Genomic DNA, 18,383 nt, shown 5'->3' with positions numbered 1-18,383 from the left:
TATCCGACCAGATGGTACAAATCACATTTTTGCTGAATATGTCCAACATGGCACAAAGTTCATTAGTCCATTATGGGTGTTGCAAGGTCGCAACCAGATTCTGTGGGGTAAAATGGCAAAAAGAGCTGTCACGATTGTGAAATTGTAGCAGAGGATTAACTATTGTACAAATAATTGTTATTAACCATTTAAATAGTCTTTTTAGTTTACATTATGAAGATCACCATATAAAGAAAAGCCATTTACTGGTATTGGAAAATTACAATTACTTTACTCCATTCACCTCATAAATGCAAGAAAACACTTCTGACATTGGCTTAAAATTCCCTTGATGTTTGGATGGTATGATTATGGAATCTGAGCAATCAGAAGATTATGTAATAATCACAAAGTTCTAATGGTGAGAATCTGCATGAAGTGTTTTCCTGACTCACCGTTGTTGCCCAGGGCCTTCATCATGACCTCAGTCTGGGCAAACTCGTACGAGAAGCTGACCTCGCTGGAAACCTCGCTGGCCGAGTCTCCGTCCGTGTCCAGCTGCTCGCTGCTGTTGCTGTTTTTCATCTGACTTCCGTCGCCCTCCTCGTCATCGGCTGTGCGGGAACGCCGCTTGGGCAGGTTGATCCTTGAAGAAATGGTCGGTTGCGGTTAGATTTCTGCTTCTGATTTCCAGCTTCCGATTGGCTGGATATAGCGTAGGTCATGGTAAATGACTTATAACATAGGTCATGCTAAATGACTTATAACATAGATCATGGTAAATGACTTATAACGTAGATCATGGCATAGGTATTGAGATATTTGTTTATCAATACCCAGCCATGAAACTGATAGTGTCTTTATATTATTCATTAGCTCCTTTCCCACATGGAATCCGTAACATTGCTGGATAAAAAATATCCGGCGAAGGCAGTAGGTAGCCATTCACACATTGGCCTCCTTCACGGTGAAGTTCTGTATGGAGTCTGTCCCACATTAGATGACTGTTACGGATACAGTACGTGGGTTAGGAAAAGTACATTATGTCCAGTGTAGATGTGATCGTTTGGACAATATGTCGGCAATGAGCGATGAGTCTACACCACACACCTTTCCCGATGCGAATGGGCATCCGGAGCCACAACCTGCACATATACAGTATTACAAATCGGATTTTGAGGTCACAAAACGCCCTAGTCAATAAACTCATCTCACTTCACCACCCGAACAGAAGTTTTAGAACCTTGATGTATCAGCGATGCACAAACGTTCTGCATCTTCCAGTAAAAATTGTCAATTTTTCAATAATTCCTACTTCCAATGTAGATAGATATGGATCAAACTTGAACCACAAAATGTCTGAGACGTCCTGGTTCTAACGAGACCTCAACCATGTCTGCGGGTCAGACAATTTTTGGCCCGAAAGATGCCAAGGAGAAGAAGAATAATAAAAATACGAACAAGAACAGTAGGGTTTCAGCCCTGAGGGGTGGACACTAAAAATCCCAACAATGACAATAGGGTTCCAGCCCTGTGGGCTGGAAGCCACATTATCAATTAGCTTAGCAATGAAGCACGTCACCACTTTTGTAAACTTGCTGACATCATCTAGGATGGAGCTAAACACGTCCCAATCAACGTCACTCAGCACGTCCCGAAGCATGGCTTCTGATTGGGCGGTCCAGCACCTGACCTCGCACGTCACCAGACCTTCCCGGACCAATCCTTGTTTATAATCTGGGATCAGGAAAATGGCAGCATGGTCTGACTTGCCGAAAGGTGGAAAAGAGGTGGCCTTGTAGCCCTCCTTATGAAGCGTGCAGCAGTCATCCAATGTCCACTCTCCTCTGGTAGGACAGGAGATGTGCTGGTGTAGGTGTGATTGTGGTTCGCCTTATTAAAATCCCTAGCCATGATGAGGGCTGCGTACAGTGTTTGTTCTGATGTCTGTTTAGCACGTCATGAAGCTCTGATAGTGCTGTGACAGCATCGGCTTGTGGAGAGATATAAACAGCCATGGTGATGACCGAAGAGAACCCGTAGGGAAGGTAAAATGGATGACACATGGACCATACAGGTGAGGCGAGCAGGAACACAAGCAAACATAAAATAGAAGCACAGCGGAGCTGCCATGAAGGGGACTGTACAGAAACGCTCCATCTTGTATTTGCACCTGCAGTGCATGTGCAGCTGTTCTGAGAGTAAAGGGAGGCGCTACCCAGTATTACTATAGTGTTCCTAATAGTGATCAGTGAGTATATTGATAAGTTGAATGCACTTTTCAATCAAATGCTCATCCCCTTGGTTGAAAATTCATTATTTGTTGATAGTAGCCGTTTTTGATTTTTATAATATTTTATAGGTAAAGGTTGTGGGCGATTGTACCTGAAGAAGTGGTTGTTGCCCCACAGGATTCTGTCTCCATGGTGAAGCTGCTGAGGGCTGGTTACAGGAGAGCCGTTTACACATGTCCTGACACACACACACACACACACACACACACACACACACACACACACACACACACACACACACACACACACACACACACACACACACACACACACACACACACACACACGTAAATAGGGCAGATAGAAAAAATGTCTTGCTCTTTGATGGACTAACTGTAAAAACAGTTAATAGTACCATGAGTTCAGCTGTAATTTATCGAGGACCCCTGTTTTATCTCCCTGTCATCCCTCTATCACCCCCTTTTCTTGTCTCCTTCTCTACGCTCCCGCTACCATCTCATATCATCAGCTCTCTCTATCCATCTTCTCTATTCACCCTCTATCGTCTTTCTATCATCTATCAGCCCTCCATCGCCATCCTTTATCACCCTTCATTCATCGCTCCATCATCCATCATCCCGCTATAATCTTGCCAACATTTCTCCATCGTCTATTGTCCTCCTTACATCTATTTTCGCTTTGTCACTGAGACATGGGCTGAGGCTATAACTCATAATGGGTTATCAGGCTGGCTAGCTCGCCAACCAACAACAGAAACACTTTTTGAAGGAAACAAATCACGCCACAGACTCGTCTCTTACCGGGAGTTGTGGTGAGGGGTGAGGATGACTGCAGCATCTGCCGTGATGTCGATGACACAGTGCTCCGCCTGGATGCCCATCCCACACAGCTGGATGTCCTGAGAGTCAGCCGAGCCCACCTTGGTGTGCTCCTGCAACACACACACACACACACACACACACACACACACACACACACACACACACACACACACACACACACACACACACACACACACACACACACACACACACACACACACACCAAGTTCTTACCATCATAAATTCTGCACAAAATTGCATTTTCATAAGACAACTGGCATTTGAAGGACTATTTAGAAGGAGTTGACTTGACTTCCTGAGAGCAAATATAAGTGTGATAGTGGCACTGGCATCAGTTATAGCACAATTATTCATGAGGACAGTGATTCTCCATTTTATACGCATTAGGCCATGTACCCCATTTGATAAGATTTTCTCTCTGGGACCTAAACTCTGAGAAGATTTTTGATTGTTGGATAATATTTAGTCAAAAGTTCCATAAGTGTCTGTGTTTATAGTTACAGTGATCACAGTGATACAAGGATCAAAAACAGTCAATATTGCACGTTCTGTAATGGTACTAAAGTCTATGCTAATTAAATAATTGTCAAGTTTAACTATTAATCATTGTGCTGGGGACCTCCTGCAACCCTTTGAAGGACCTCTGGGCTAAACTCTAAAAAGTATACTCACTATACTCACTGACCACCACATCCTAACTCGATGCATTTTGCAACACTATACTGTTGGCTGCCCATGAAAAACATTGGAAATTATTTTCTGGGTCAAAAATGAGATTATAGCAGATTTATGTTTGTTTTCTATCTCTACTTATTTTCTAAATTTAGTATGACTTCCAAATATTAGATAAATATTAAAAGGTTGAAGCTACAGCAGACCTGCCAACTTTGGGAAAATGTTTTGAGTAGCACAATAGTGTAACAGGGAGTCTTTGTGGCGTTTGAGTTACTGCAGCTCAATGACTCCATCAGTAATTCACACCGTAGCCGTCTCGCAACCAGGCTAATCACACCACATGTGAGCTACTACGACTAACTATATATAGTAATTTATCTCATTAGGATATATCCCTTGAAATGCAACATCTTGGTAAGTTACCGAACATGTTTACCAACTTAAGATGACTTTATTAGAATTTTCTTGGCCGATTCCGATTTCAGATTTCTTAAAAGTCTGACCTTCAGATTCCGATCTACTGTACAGTAATGACAAATACATCATGTGATCTGATCACGCTCATGTGATAGGACAGCTGCACATACGGTCTACCGCTGCAATTTTCAGTTACCGCAATAGTGAGATTGCTGATTTTTGACACTGTTTATTATTGTTCATTATTCACTATGGAACAATAATAGAACATGAAACTGTCACTTAGTTCCAATAAAATAGAATATGGAATGGTCACTTAGTTCCAATAAAATAGAATAAGGAACGGTCACTGAGTTCCAATAAAATAGAACATGGGACTGTCACCAAGTTTCGGTACAATGCAACCTGTAACTCTCACTGAGTTTTAGCAGGACACAACATATAACTAACATGGAAATATCCAGGTTAAACTTCAAACGAAAGTCTCTTTCCCCTTTAAGTGCAAATATTCCTTTCTATTATATTTATATGATACTTGCCATTCCAAAATGAATTGCAATCATTGCAAGTTTAAAGAAGATATAATAATAAATGGCCAACTCTTCTCACTCTCATTTAATGGAAGTCCTCCTTTGCTTACTGTGCATTTAAGAAGATTCAATAAGAAGATTCCTTATTAATCACACAGAACACACACCACAACACAAGCAATCATACAGCGACCGACACACACACGTGCTTCAAATGGTGGCCGGTGAAATGAGTTCTCTGCTTTAAACCCACCCTGGCTTGTCCTTCCTCCAGGGGGCAGCCAGGGGCAGTGGGCAGCACACAGTGATGTGCCTTGGAGCCAATTTACAAGTGTCCATCGCTGGTTAGACGACGATGTTCTGCATGTTTGTGGCGGGGGTCCTTACTGATGTTACAAGGAGGAAACCCCATGTGAGCACAGGGAGAACATGCAAACTACCCTAATCGGGAGATAACCTGCCAAAGCATGGTGCCAACAGCGTCCCAGGTGGGAATTGACCCCAGGACCTTCTTGCGGTGAGGCAGCAATGCAATGCACTGTGCCACCGTACCCACACTGTTCCACCGTACCGTAAACCAACTGAATCAAATCGAACGACTCGTTTTACAGAGTGACTCGTCAAGTAGAGTCTCAAAAAAGAGTTGAGCTTTTCATCACAAACGGAGCTCGTTGACTACGAACCAGAGCCCGACGCGCCGCTGTAGTGACAGCGATAGATATGCAGTCTGCACAATTTTGTAATATTGTCAGGCGATAGATAAATTACTAACCTAATCTTGATTTACCTTGAAGTACCTCCAAACAGCCAACATTTTCTTTCTTTCACTTTCCTTTTTGAGTGTCAACTATCACAACTATGATACATTACGTTGGTATCGGGTTTGAGTATCAGAGCATTTTTTTAAGTACAGTGCACAGCATCGGGCGTGTTAATTTGACCGGCACAGAATTGGATACATCTGACACTGATCGGCTGATCACCAGTCATGGCCAATCAAGCCAAAAACTGATCGGTGCATCTCACGTTTTACATGTTAACATTAGGCTCACATGGTTGTGCTTGATTATTACCCCCCCCACTTCCCATTTTACCTCACAATGCAACGTTACAGCTCGGTGGATAATAAAGTACTGCTGCGCTGGGTATCAGTGGATGTTAAATGAGTGAGGAGAGGGAGGGGAGGAATTAAAGAAACAAAAGCACAAGGTTGTGGCATCTGGTCCAATCCAAGGGATGTTGTTTGAATACTCAATAAATGTACGGTATTGTTTTGAATTGATTGATTGTCCGTAATTAAATACCAGTAATATATCATTTTTTTGCGTAGTTTCAGCTTGCATCTCAAACCTGCGTATTTTGACCAAGAATTACATGGTTGGTACACAAAATGTCTGCAGGTTGTCAGGTCTGCTATGGGCTCCATCAGCATAAGTTGAGTTACTCACCACTTGTTGAACTCAATATTGTTGAACAAACGGCCATCTTACGCTCTTTGACGCAAACATGCAGATCAAGATCATCCTTAGACTTTCCGTGTGATGTCAAGTCCAAATGTGAAACAGTTTTGATAAAATAAGGTTAGAAATTAACTCGGACTACACAGAAGTCTTCTTTGTGTGGTAAAAAAATGTTGCGCTTCAAAGCCTCACGAGGACACGAAGAAGAAGAGCGGATGTCACGTCCGTAAACAATGTTAAAAGAAACAACAACAAATAAACACCAGGAGCAAGAAATTTCACTTCTCCGTGAAAACACATCATCTCTGTGTTGTTATGGATTATGAGAAGAGGGTGGCAGAAGCTCTCAATCATATTCCAGCAGCATTTGCTGCAAATGTCTGGAAAAACTTTAAAACCTGATTTCTCAGAACATCTGTTTTCAAAACTTTGAACTTTAATAAATCATAGCATCCAAAATATTTGCTTGATTCACACAAGTGACACCTTGTTTTGAAGCTCTGATTCCACTGTGCCAATGTGAGTCGCATATATTCAGCAGAAACTTGAACAGCTTTATTTTGAAACTTGAACCCCTCTGTGTGCAGCCAAAATTCAAAATGGCTGCAATGTAAAGGTAAAGTAATGATTCTGTTGTGACAACTGATGAGACTTCATTCGGAATGGGTTTTCCCAGATAACGACGAAACTGCGCTTCACAATGCGAAAGCCCGAAGTCGGATGATGATACCCTGTGTGTGTGGTCTTTGTGGACGGGCGAACAGATACATCTGTACATAATGTGTGTACCTTCAGGTAGTAGACTAGCAGTTCGTTCAGAGCAGGGTCAGCGTTGAGGTTGACCAGGAAGCACTTGTCGTCTCCAACTCTGATCCCTGAAGACTGGAGAGAAATGCCCAGACTCTCCAGCTGCCTCTGACGCTCCTACAAACACACAAAAAATGTAAAATATATACATAAATAAATACACAGAAACAAACATGCACAACAGTACACACCTGAATATGAAGCGTAAACAAGGTGATAAGTGATTTTTTTTGGTTGGTTTATGTATTTGACGGTATGTGATCAAATCGGTCATTTCCCACGGAGAGAAGCACCGATGCTAAACCATGGCGTGGCGAGATTTATGCTGAGTGGAGACCTTTTACCCACTTGATGCTGACCATTCGGAAGCGCTTTCGCATCAGTATGCGCCCTTCGTCGGCAAACAAGCCGGACTCAAACGTCAACAATTTTTTTTTTTGGGGGGGGGGATTGTAGAGTTTGTTGATTAAGATATTGGCTATAATATCTAAAGCTGATGTGCCAACAATTCTTTCATCCGAACAGTTTTGTGTGCAATCTAAAATAGTTGTTGTAATCATTTGAAATGTGTACGGTAGTAATTAATGCATTTAAATTAATAAAAAGTTGAACAAATCTCTTAGTGAAGTACAATACATTTAACAGTTAATGTGATATTATAATTTTATATTATAATATCATAATATGCTAATATTATAATATATATAATATAATATTAAATACTGTATTATATGTATTGAAATGCTTTAAAATCAGAGTGCAGTGTGTGTGTGTGTGTGTGTGTGTGTGTGTGTGTGTGTGTGTGTGTTGATGGTCACCTGTGCGATCTCCTCCGTCTTACGGAGCTTCTCCTCCCAGGTGACGGTCATCTCCTGGATCAACTTCTCAGACTCCTCCAAACGGTCTTTCAGCTCCGGAGCCTTCAGAGACTGCGGCGGAGCAAGAGAACAGAGAGATGGAGGAGAGGAAACGAGTGGCGGAGGAAAGAGCAATAAACGAACGACTATTTAACTCTTTTCCGAGTCCGCATACAGGAAACCCTGTAGCGTCGCTAAGCACCCCCACCCCCCTCACCTCCGCCTGGGTGAGCTGGTCCCTCAGCTTCTCCACCTCCTCCCTCAGCTCCCTGATGATCCTGGCGTTGGGGTCCTCATTCACCACCGCGTGGTTGACGATGCTCTTGGCGCGGTCGGCGTATCGCAGCGTCGACAGCGTCTCGTCGTAGTTGTCCGCTGCCGGGCTCACCGTGGCCACCATTGCTGTGCGGCTGTTGCCACCCAGGCTGTCCTGCGGCCGGGAAGGAAAGACGAGAGAAATAGAGAAAGAAGGAGAAAGGAAGAGAGAAAGAACGGACAACAAACAGAAAACAATATAACGGATAAACGAAAGAAGGAACGAACAAATAAAGAATGAACGAATAAAACAAAAGAAAAAGAACGAACAACGACGGACGGAAGAGCGAAAGACAAGAAAGAAAGAAAGAACAAAACAAAGGAATCAAACGAACAAAAAATAACAAACAAACAAAAGAAAGTAAAAACGAATGAACAAGGAAGAGAGGGCCGAAGAGTGAAAGACAGGAAGAAAAAAGGAAAGAAATAATGAATAAAAGGAAGAACGAAAGAAAGAAGGAACAAACCAACAACAAACAAAAAGAAAAAGAAAGAAAGAAACAAAAAAATCAAAACCAAAAAAAGAAAAGAGAAAAAAGAACGAACGGCAAATTAATTGGATTCCATTGCAAAGCAACATTTTGCTAATGTTGCTTTCCTGATGGCTGCGTACTGTTTCTGCAAAGCATTAGCAGCATGGACATAAACACACTCATTAGGGAAGACCCCTGTAAGCTTGCTAGCTAGCTTATTTTGCCACCTTCCCTCTGCCTTAATTGGTAACGTTTTCATCTGTAACTCTGGATACACCACGTAGAAAGTCCAGAACTAATTGTATTGTATATGTGAGGAAATGTTGAGACCCTCTAACATCAGCCTGATTCCAGAGTCAAGATTCAAGATAAAGGAAGAGAGAAGTACATCACTTCTGGTGAGTTGTTAAATGAGACACAATTGTGATGTACAGACTGGGGCCAAAGTGGGCTCAGTTGCACTACAGCTGCGTGCGTGCGTGCGTGCGTGCGTTCAGCAACCATGTGAGGACATGGTGTGTGTGTGTGTGTTTGTACCTTTAGTAGCCATGTGAGGACAGAGTCTCTATAAGGGACAAACTTAGTCTTGTTTTTCCCCGCTCCCTGTTCGGCCAACGCTGAGATCACCTGACCCAGTGTAGTCAGAGACCTAAGATAGACACACAGATACAATCCAGAATCAATTTTACACCAAGCTTCAAGCCCGCACGTTGACCGCCCTCGTGAGCTTTTCCACAAATCCGTCTGGAAGTGTGCGTTATTGTCGTAACCTACTTGTTGATGTTGCTGCCTTCCTTCAGTCTGTCTCCAGCTGCTCCCGTCTTGGCCGCTCTCTCGCTGCCAGCCAGATCCACCAGACTGAGCTTACTCACCTTCTCCCCACTCGTCTGCAGGGAGAGAGAGAGAGAGAGAGAGAGAGAGAACAGCGGTGTCCTACATCAACAACATGCCTCAGTTTTATCGTTCATGTGTCTTTTGCAGAAGACCTACAGGCCGCAGCAGAAGACCAGACTAACATCCACATCACCCTGGGCTTTTCATGGTAGCGTCGATTCACTACATAACACCATTTACTAATTTAATAATTGTAAGTCGCTTTGGATAAAAGCGTCTGCTAAATGTAATGTAATTTACAGCACATTGTATAGCTGCATAAACTCCGTACCCATAAAGTTTGCCATTTTACTGGAATTCACACAAGAGAACCAGTCATGGGATCCAATATAAGAAGTTCCAAAGTGGCATTGTCCTTGTTTTCAGGTTCTCCAAAAAGGTATGAGTTATGGTGCTTTTGCGCCAAGCCCTCTATTTTCTCTTCCTCAAAGGATATTCACAACCAACAGGCTTGTTTGATACTGCCATAGATCAGTTATTAGCACATTAAAACTTAATGATTGAGTATACTTTGGATTCAATGTCCTAAATTGTTTTTCCTGATCACGACAACAAGATTTGGTTTTACCAATGGGGTGAAATAAGCCCCAGTTACTCAATACCCACCATTACTTCACATGCAAGTGGCTCAGTGGTTGACGGGCGTGGAACCAAACTGGCTGATTATATCGGAGCGCCTCCCTTTCGATTTGTCTATCAGAATGTCTGGCTGCATTCATCTGTGCCGGTTTATTGATGTGACTAAGAGGCTTTCCGGATAACTGCCTCTCTCTCTGACCCTGTGAGGCTGATTTCCACACTGGCTAGCGAGCTGTCTGATACACTGTCTGGTCGGCTGCATAAACTAAGGCAGCAACAAAGCAAGCCAATTTTTAAAGATTAGGGTTAACGGATGGTGCGAACGAACGAAGGAACAGGCTGAATAACATGATGACTACACCAGAAGGCTAACTAATACAGGACAGACCAGCTGACTGTCAAGGCAGAGCGAGTGAATGATTAACCCACTGCCTGACAAACACAGAACAGGCTGACCAACACTTCCTGACCTGCTGCCTAATCGACTATCTGACCGGCTTGGTAGTGCCGTGGAGCAGCCGAAACAAGCCGCTCATGCTCCAAAAACCTACCGACGTACGTCTCAAATAAGGCAGTTCTGCAACGATGAGTGGGCTAAAGTTCCTCCACAGCCAAGTGAAAGACTGATATCAAATTATAGGAAGTGTTTGGCTGCAGTTACTGCTGTTACAGGTAGTGTGATCAGCTGGTACAAACCTTGGTGATGTCCCGTCTCGACTACTGCAACGCTCTCTTAACAGGCTTGCCGGCCTGTGCGGTGAAGCCACTACAGATGATACAGAATGCGGCGGCGCGACAGGTGTTCAACCAGCCAAAGAGGGCACATGTCACTCCGCTGCTCATCGAGCTCCACTGGTTACCTGTAGCCGCCCGCATCAAGTTCAAGTCTCTTATGCTGGCCTACAGAGTGATTGCTGGGAATGCTCCCGCCTACTTTAATGCTCTTGTAAGAGCACGTTTCCCCCCGGATGCTGCGCTCCTCAAATGAGCGTCGCCTGGCTCTGCCGGCCATACAGCCACGGCAATCCAGGCTATTCTCATTTGTAGTTCCACGTTGGTGGAACGAGCTGCCAAAAATGACCAGAGCAGGGACCTCCCTCTCTGTCTTTAAGAAGCACTTGAAGACCCAGCCCTTCAGTGAGTACCTCCTGTCCTAACCTACAATTACTTAGCACTACCTAGCAGTATTTATTGTTACACTAATGTTGTTGTTACACTAATCTCTGTCGCAATGTAGCTTGAATGTGTAAGTCCTTGTAAGTCGCTTTGGATAAAAGCGTCTGCTAAATGACTAAATGTAAATTTTACCACTCTCAAAGTAATACAATTCCTGGCAAATTGCCGGAACGGCTGTGGATGGAACACTGTTGGAATGAAAGCAGTAACATTTCCGTAAAGAAGGGGTGGAGCCGAATCCAAATGAAGCACTAATAGTGGGTTTTTGAGTATTGCGTATTTATTTCTTACAAATATTTTAAAGATTATTTGTTTATTATTTGTAAAAAAAAACAAAAACCCTCCAAAAATGCTCTTTGCCCTCTCAGTCAGCTGAGGGAAGAGTCGGCGGGGCGGGGAGACGGGGAGCGAAGCACTGGTCTAAAAACCAATATATGCCAAATATCGTTGGCATACAAACAGGAAACTCTGTTCACAAAATCAGTTTGTATGCAATATCTTGTTGTACGCACGGAACCTAATATCATCCCGACCAGATGCGTTCAATGTTATATCTAAATTCTCTCCGATTATTCAATAAATTGGACTCAAACCACGGTCTTACCACTAAGTGGGGGGGGCTGCATACTGTAAGCCAGAAAATTCCCTTAACCATCACAACGGGTAATATTAGATACCTTGGTATTGACATCTCTGCCAGATTTGTTTACCCTAACTTTACTCAATAACTCAAATCCATTTAAGGCGATTCAGTGGAACAACCTACCAATCTGACTAATTTGTAGGATAGCAGTAGTGAAAATAACACCCCCCCCCCCCCACACACACACACACACACACACACACACACACACACACACACACACACACACACACACACACACACACACACACACACACACACACACACACACACACACACACACACACACACACACACACACACACACACACATTTTCAATGACCCCAGTGCAACCAACAGTACATTGGTTTAATACTCTAGACTCAATAGTCAATACATTTTATTGGAAATACAAGAAACCGAGAATTAAACTAGCAACACTACAGAAAAACAAAGACTATGGAGGCCTAGCAGCCTCAAACTTCAGATACCGCTATCTAGCAAACAATCTTCAATTCATAATGAAATGGTTACAACCAGAGCAACAATTGGGCCATGGAATGTGAATGAAGGACTCACACCCCCCAAACCCTGCAATTTGAACTGCAATTGCGAATAGCACACATTGAGCACTAGTGTTTTTAAAGGTGGCGGGTTTAGGGAATGGTTGGCCGGGGTGGCGGCCAGTCGGCCCCCCGCCTGGCTGAGTCCTGGCTAGCATCCGGGTGCCCCGCGCTGAGCACATTTTGCTAAGTGGATGGGTGGGGCGTCTAATCGGCTGCGGCGGGGCGGGGCTGGCCTCGCGTGGGTGGACATGGGGGTCCCACCAGCTTGCCTTCGGGGCGGGCGGTTCAGGCGGGGTGTCAGTCTGTTGGCGCAGGACCTGGTTGCATTCCTCTCCTTTCCTCCCTCATTTACTGCCATAACTATGACAGGAAGAGGCCACGTGACCAGTTGTAGTTCCAGTTTTCCTGGACCTAATTAACTCAACTCTGTTTTTCAATACATGTCGTCCAATATTTATGTTTCCGTGTAAATGTTGTTTGGTTCTGTGCTTAATTGTCTCACACGTGGTGAATCCTCCCCTCTTGGAGTAGTGATTATTTGTTTATAGACCCAAATATGATAAATAGTTCTCCAAAGAGGGGGTTTGGTGGTGCTTCTTTATCACCAAAAACTGTGCTTTTGTCATCCTACAGGTTGTCCACATGACAAAGTTTTTGATGATTTAAGAATTAATAAAGAGTTGCATTGCAGGTTGAGAACTCCACTTGCAGACTAACTCTGTCCTGGATGTAATGGCATACAAACACCCTGTGTTGTATGCCCAGCATGCTGACAGCAGAGGTAAAAAAAAATAATAATAAAAATTAAGAATAAAACAGCTTGAAATACATTGCATTGGCCAATCTGTGAGTGCGTCTGTGGGAGTGAGTGAGTGTGTGCGTGTGTCTGTTTCATTACCCCAGAATGCAGGTCTTTGAGTGTGTGCGTGAGGATAATATTGAACACGCCGTGAGAGCGGCTGCTCTCCTCATTCATGTTGGTGGCGGCGACGGTCCGAGACTTGTTCCCCTCCGACATCAGAGACTCGATATCCTGAGAATTTTAGATACATTACCATATCTGTTAATTCGACACCTCAGGGTAAGGAATCTCACTCTGCTGTTGTTCGTCACATCACATTAACATTAATGTGTATAATATCAGACCAAAACGAGCGAGACATTTTAGGCTATATCTTTGCGATTAAATGCTACCTCCGGCCAATTTCACCAATGAGCTAACGCCAAAAACTAAGAGTTACTTATGCATTACATAAAACTTAATGACAGGCAAACATGGGGGGGTCTGCATGGTCTTTTAACCACAACAGACTACAGATATTGATTCTCTATCAGGCAGACTTGGAACTTTAAGGTTGCAGTCATTAGAATATATCTCCAATAATCAAAAACAATGTCCAACTCCAGATTTTTTTTAATACCGGAAATTTGCCAAAACTTTCAAAATAAAGTCCTGTTTTCTTCCTTGTTTTGGGTTGTTCTTGTCCTTCTCCAATCATCTCCAGTATCTAACATATAAATGGGGTACTGGTTGCAAAAAAATCCAAACCTATTCTTCAAGACTATTCAAAACAAATTAATCAGTTAGCCTGAATTAAAGTCAGATGAGGACATTTTTACCTTTTATGGACATCTGGAATGAGGGGGGGGGGGGGTATTACCTTATAGCAGGCCACAGCGAGGCGTGACAGGCCGTCCACATAAGGTCCTAGAACCTTATGTTCCCTCACCCTCAGATGTTGTCTGCCCCTGGATACAAATACATCATATGCAGAATTGTTAGAAAACTGATACTACCTCAATATAACTCTTAACTGAACTTGCTGTGACTTCAAATTCAGCTATATTAATACAGGTTATATGCCGTTTATCTCAAAGCGTGGAGAAAACGTCAGAGTGATGTGTTATGTTCTCTTTGGCACTCTTTGGTTTCCTTCAAAATTGTGTCTAACTCATATTTTATTGTTCTTATTTTATTGGCTCTTACCGTGTCTTATTTTTATCTCATTTTCTTAATTTAATGTAATTTTTATGTAGCCACTGTAGCAAACCTGTATAGCCCTTTGTAACAGTATGTTTTAAAAAGTGAAATACAAATAAAGATTCAATTATTTCCTAATCTTCATAGCAACACACAATATTTGCAGCCTATCACAAAGGAGAAATAGGTTTTGGAAAAAAGCTTTATTACAGTAACCTAACAAAATTCCACACGCACGCGCACGCGCGCGCGAGAAACTGACTGGCAACTGGCAGGAGAGAAACAAAAAAAATAAAAAGAACGAAGGAGAAAATTGATTTATAAAAAAAAAAAAAAAAAAAAAAAAAAAAAAAAAAAAGGTCATGTGATACAGCAGCGGTTTTAACATCGTTAAAGTGACGCTAACCTAGATGAGAAATATGTCAAACATGCCGAAGACTTGTGCCGACAAAAGACTGGGAACACGACCAATGTTTTCCCATCGCTTAAAAAGACACTGACCCATGAGAACATGAAACTCGGAAGCCAAACGTGTATTCAGCCCCCGAGCAGCAGCGGATCCTCGACTGTTGGAAGCAGTACCGGGGCTCTTTATTTAGACTATTTTAAACTTTTTAAGTTTACTTTTAGGCTATTCTTTGCACAGAGAAATGCCTCACTCTAGATTTTCATTCTTTATTATCATACACACCGATCAGCCATCACATTAAAACCACCTGATTATATTGTGTAGCTCCCCCTCATGTCGCCAAAACAGCTCTGACCCGTGGAGGCATGGACTCCACAAGACCTCTGAAGGTGTCCTGTGGTATCTGGCACCAACACGTTAGCGGCAGATGCTTTTTATTTATTTATTTTTATTGAAGATATTGTTTTGGCATTTTCATGCTTTATTCGACAGTGAGCGTGTGGGGAGAGAGGGAAGTCAGGGGACAGAGAGAGGGGATGACATGCAGAAAAGGGTCTCGTGCTAGAATCGAACATTGGCCGCTGCAGGACTCAGCCTTGAAAATGGTGCGCTCTACAGCGCCGGGTAACATCCACCCGGGTAACATCCACATGAATGACAGGACCCAAGGTTTCCCAGCAGAACATTGCCCAGAGCATCACACTGCCTCCGCCGGCTTGTCTTCTTCCCATAATGCATCCTGGTGCCATCTCTTCCCGAGGTAAACGACTCACAAGCACACGGTCATCCACATGATGTCTTCCATTGCTCCACGGTCCAGTATCAATCAATCTGCCCCAAAGTTGCCGTCATCCGAGTGAATTCCATCAGTGGAATAGCTGTCTGAGCTGCTCAGGCTGAGATACAGGACATTTTATTTTCTTCTTCATATCAAAGCCTCCTCAAAACCCATGAACTCATCCGCAACAAAACTTTTGAGGAGACGGGAGCAAACCTGCCTCTGTTGTCTGTTCTTTGATAAATGTATAAAAATAAGTTTTAGACTGTCCTGTCACATCTTTCGTATTTTTGTATTGTTGTTTTAACGTCTTGGTACTGTCATCTTTTGACATGCATAATTTTGTACTGTCGAGTGATGATTATAATAAGATATAACCTTAGGTTTCTCATTGTAGGCGGTCTGGAATATTTGAGTTTTAATTTTGGCTTGATAAATTTTACATTGTGGTACAGTTCAACCCTAGCAGGATTCTCAGCAGTAGCAGCCTGATCAATCACAAGTCATGTAACATTAATGCCAGACTATACTGTGATCCAATCAGAAGTCATGTGTTAATGAAGCCAATGTCATTGGTTGCTACTGACTTGGTGTTGGGACAACAAATTATCCACTCAATAAAACTCATTAAAACATGTCGGATATATCTGAACGGTAAAATAAAAGAATTAGTAAGCTAATAATGTGAGTGGACAGGGACAAAGAAAACCCAAACGTATATATTCATGGCTCTACGGAGGCTGTTATTTCTAAATCTAGATAACTTGTGTCCTATTCTATACAATACAATGCAACACAATATTGATCCAGACATCCCAAAGCCTTACATACAACCACAGTGATAACTTCACCACGAGTGCATCTGCTCAAAAGTCCATCAGGATCTATTCTATACAGGCTTCAGAAAACCCCACCCCCACTCTATTACTCCATCCCAGGCCTCTTAACTCAGCTTCCTACCAGTCCTGAGAGCTTCATCGTTCTGCTATCTACAGCGGAGCCCAGATGGGCCTCAGATGCTCTGCCATCTCCAGCTACTTTTACTGTGGTCAAAGTTCAGGGGTCAGGTTGTCTGCAGCCAGGCTGCGGCTAGAGGCCGGAGGGCCTGATTTACTGCCGACCTGCTGGACATGATTTCTGAGCTACCACAAAGTCTGCTAGTTGGCTGGTAAGTGGGTACAACTTTGGGTGTGTTACGGGATGCGTTCAGCCTCTTTCCTGTGGTGGGACAGTGAGTTCTTACCCTTTGGGGTCGAGGAGGTCCCGGACCTTCTCGTTGTAGATCTCCATGTAGGACACCTCCACCGTGAAGCTCTCCTCCTCTCGGCCCTCCTGCAGCGTGCGCTCGAACAAAGCGCTGCACAGCCGAGGGATCAGGCCTGGCTGGTCTGCGGAGCCCATCATGGTGTAGGACTTCCCAGAACCTTGGGAACAAACAGGGAACCCACAAATAGGGTTAGTGATCAGGTTGGACACTTAGCCAATGACCAAGTTGGTCACTGTACCAATGGTTGGTTTCAGCACCATACTAGAGGGTGCGTTTGGTTTTAGTACCAGACGAGAGGGTGCAATTGGTTTTAGTACAAAACTAGAGGGTGCATTTTGTCTCAGCAACAGACCAGAGGGTACATTTGGTTTTAGCACCAAACTATAGGGTGCATTTGTTTTCAGTACCAGTCTGTCCGTAGGCGAAGATGCAGGCGTTGTAGCCCAGGAAGGCGTTTTGAAGGAGACTCTCTCCAAGGCACTGAAACACAACCTCCTGACCTAAAACAGAAACACACACAAACATATGATTGTACTTGTTTCTAATTGCCTGAAGAGGTGTTAAATAATTTCAAATAACCACACAGCTGTGACATTATAGTAAGAGTTTTGTTACGATTTTAAAACAAACACACTCGAGGAAAACTCCTCCGCTGCTAACTAGGTGTTCCTGGAGTAGGACAGGGATGTTTTGATTACATATCGATTATACGGTTTGGGACTCTCCGTGCTCCTGCTATGTGTCAGACCCGCAGAGGTTTCTCTATAAACTGATACATCATTGAAAAAAACAATGTAAAGTTTGGAATTTTGGTGAATAAGAAATTTCTTTGACATGAGGTCATGGTTTCAAAATTATAAACCAAAACTTCAAAAAGTAGATTGTTTCTTTATTTTGTTTGTTTATTTTTTATAAAATAGAGGTGTTGATCTGATTAATAAAAAAAACAAAACTGACCTGCAAATTTCTCCTTTTCTGTTTCATCCATGGACCAGAAACAGTAATCATAGGCAAAGACCTGAAAGACATTACAATACAAGTGTTCACATCATATAGAGAAAGACATAGATCTATACAGGGGGATAAACAGACAGACAGACAAATAGATGTAGCAATATAGACAGGTTATTACCTTGGATTGATTCCTGATGTTTGAGGGGCAATTGGTGCACAGGACATCAGGAGGAAAGAAAGAGTAAACAAGAGAGTTTTGTTATTCATATTTTAATAGTTAGTGATAATGCATGTTTTGTAATAGTTTTTGAAATAATAACTAATATTTATTTCATGTCAATGCAGCAGACTGTAATTGCAATTGAGAGAGGGGCAAAGAGAGATGGAGATGGTATACCCATGATACAATAATCATGAGGAACTTTACATGATAAATATATGTCATCATATCTGCTCGAGAATTCAAAATACCTTGTCAAAGTGCATAACAGATGTTCCCCACATCAAACTACTGTACATAACTATGTAAAATATGAGACAAAATCT

At 42.8% G+C, this 18,383-nt stretch overlaps 1 protein-coding gene across 1 annotated transcript in view; it reads right to left on the bottom strand.

The window, feature by feature from the left end:
- The window catches only part of LOC307227898 (kinesin-like protein KIF13B), a gene marked incomplete at its 3' end in the record, with an annotated part of 60,867 nt that overhangs the window by 18,359 nt on the left and 24,125 nt on the right, over positions 1-18,383 (bottom strand). The window contains exons 3-16 of the mRNA XM_079997339.1: positions 18,016-18,028; positions 17,841-17,901; positions 17,291-17,383; positions 16,860-17,040; positions 14,110-14,197; positions 13,347-13,481; positions 9,385-9,497; positions 9,148-9,259; positions 8,040-8,252; positions 7,784-7,894; positions 6,948-7,082; positions 3,035-3,165; positions 2,365-2,451; positions 435-625 (exon numbers count right to left, since the gene is read on the bottom strand). Coding sequence (XP_079853465.1) covers positions 435-625; positions 2,365-2,451; positions 3,035-3,165; positions 6,948-7,082; positions 7,784-7,894; positions 8,040-8,252; positions 9,148-9,259; positions 9,385-9,497; positions 13,347-13,481; positions 14,110-14,197; positions 16,860-17,040; positions 17,291-17,383; positions 17,841-17,901; positions 18,016-18,028 — 1,664 coding nt within the window. The remainder of the gene's footprint in view (positions 1-434; positions 626-2,364; positions 2,452-3,034; positions 3,166-6,947; positions 7,083-7,783; positions 7,895-8,039; positions 8,253-9,147; positions 9,260-9,384; positions 9,498-13,346; positions 13,482-14,109; positions 14,198-16,859; positions 17,041-17,290; positions 17,384-17,840; positions 17,902-18,015; positions 18,029-18,383) is intronic.

Source organism: Zeus faber (genome assembly GCF_960531495.2).
Source record: "Zeus faber genome assembly, chromosome: 3".
Taxonomy (NCBI): domain Eukaryota; kingdom Metazoa; phylum Chordata; class Actinopteri; order Zeiformes; family Zeidae; genus Zeus; species Zeus faber.
Note: the sequence above shows the minus strand (reverse complement) of the source record. Positions and strands in the feature narration are given on the sequence as shown.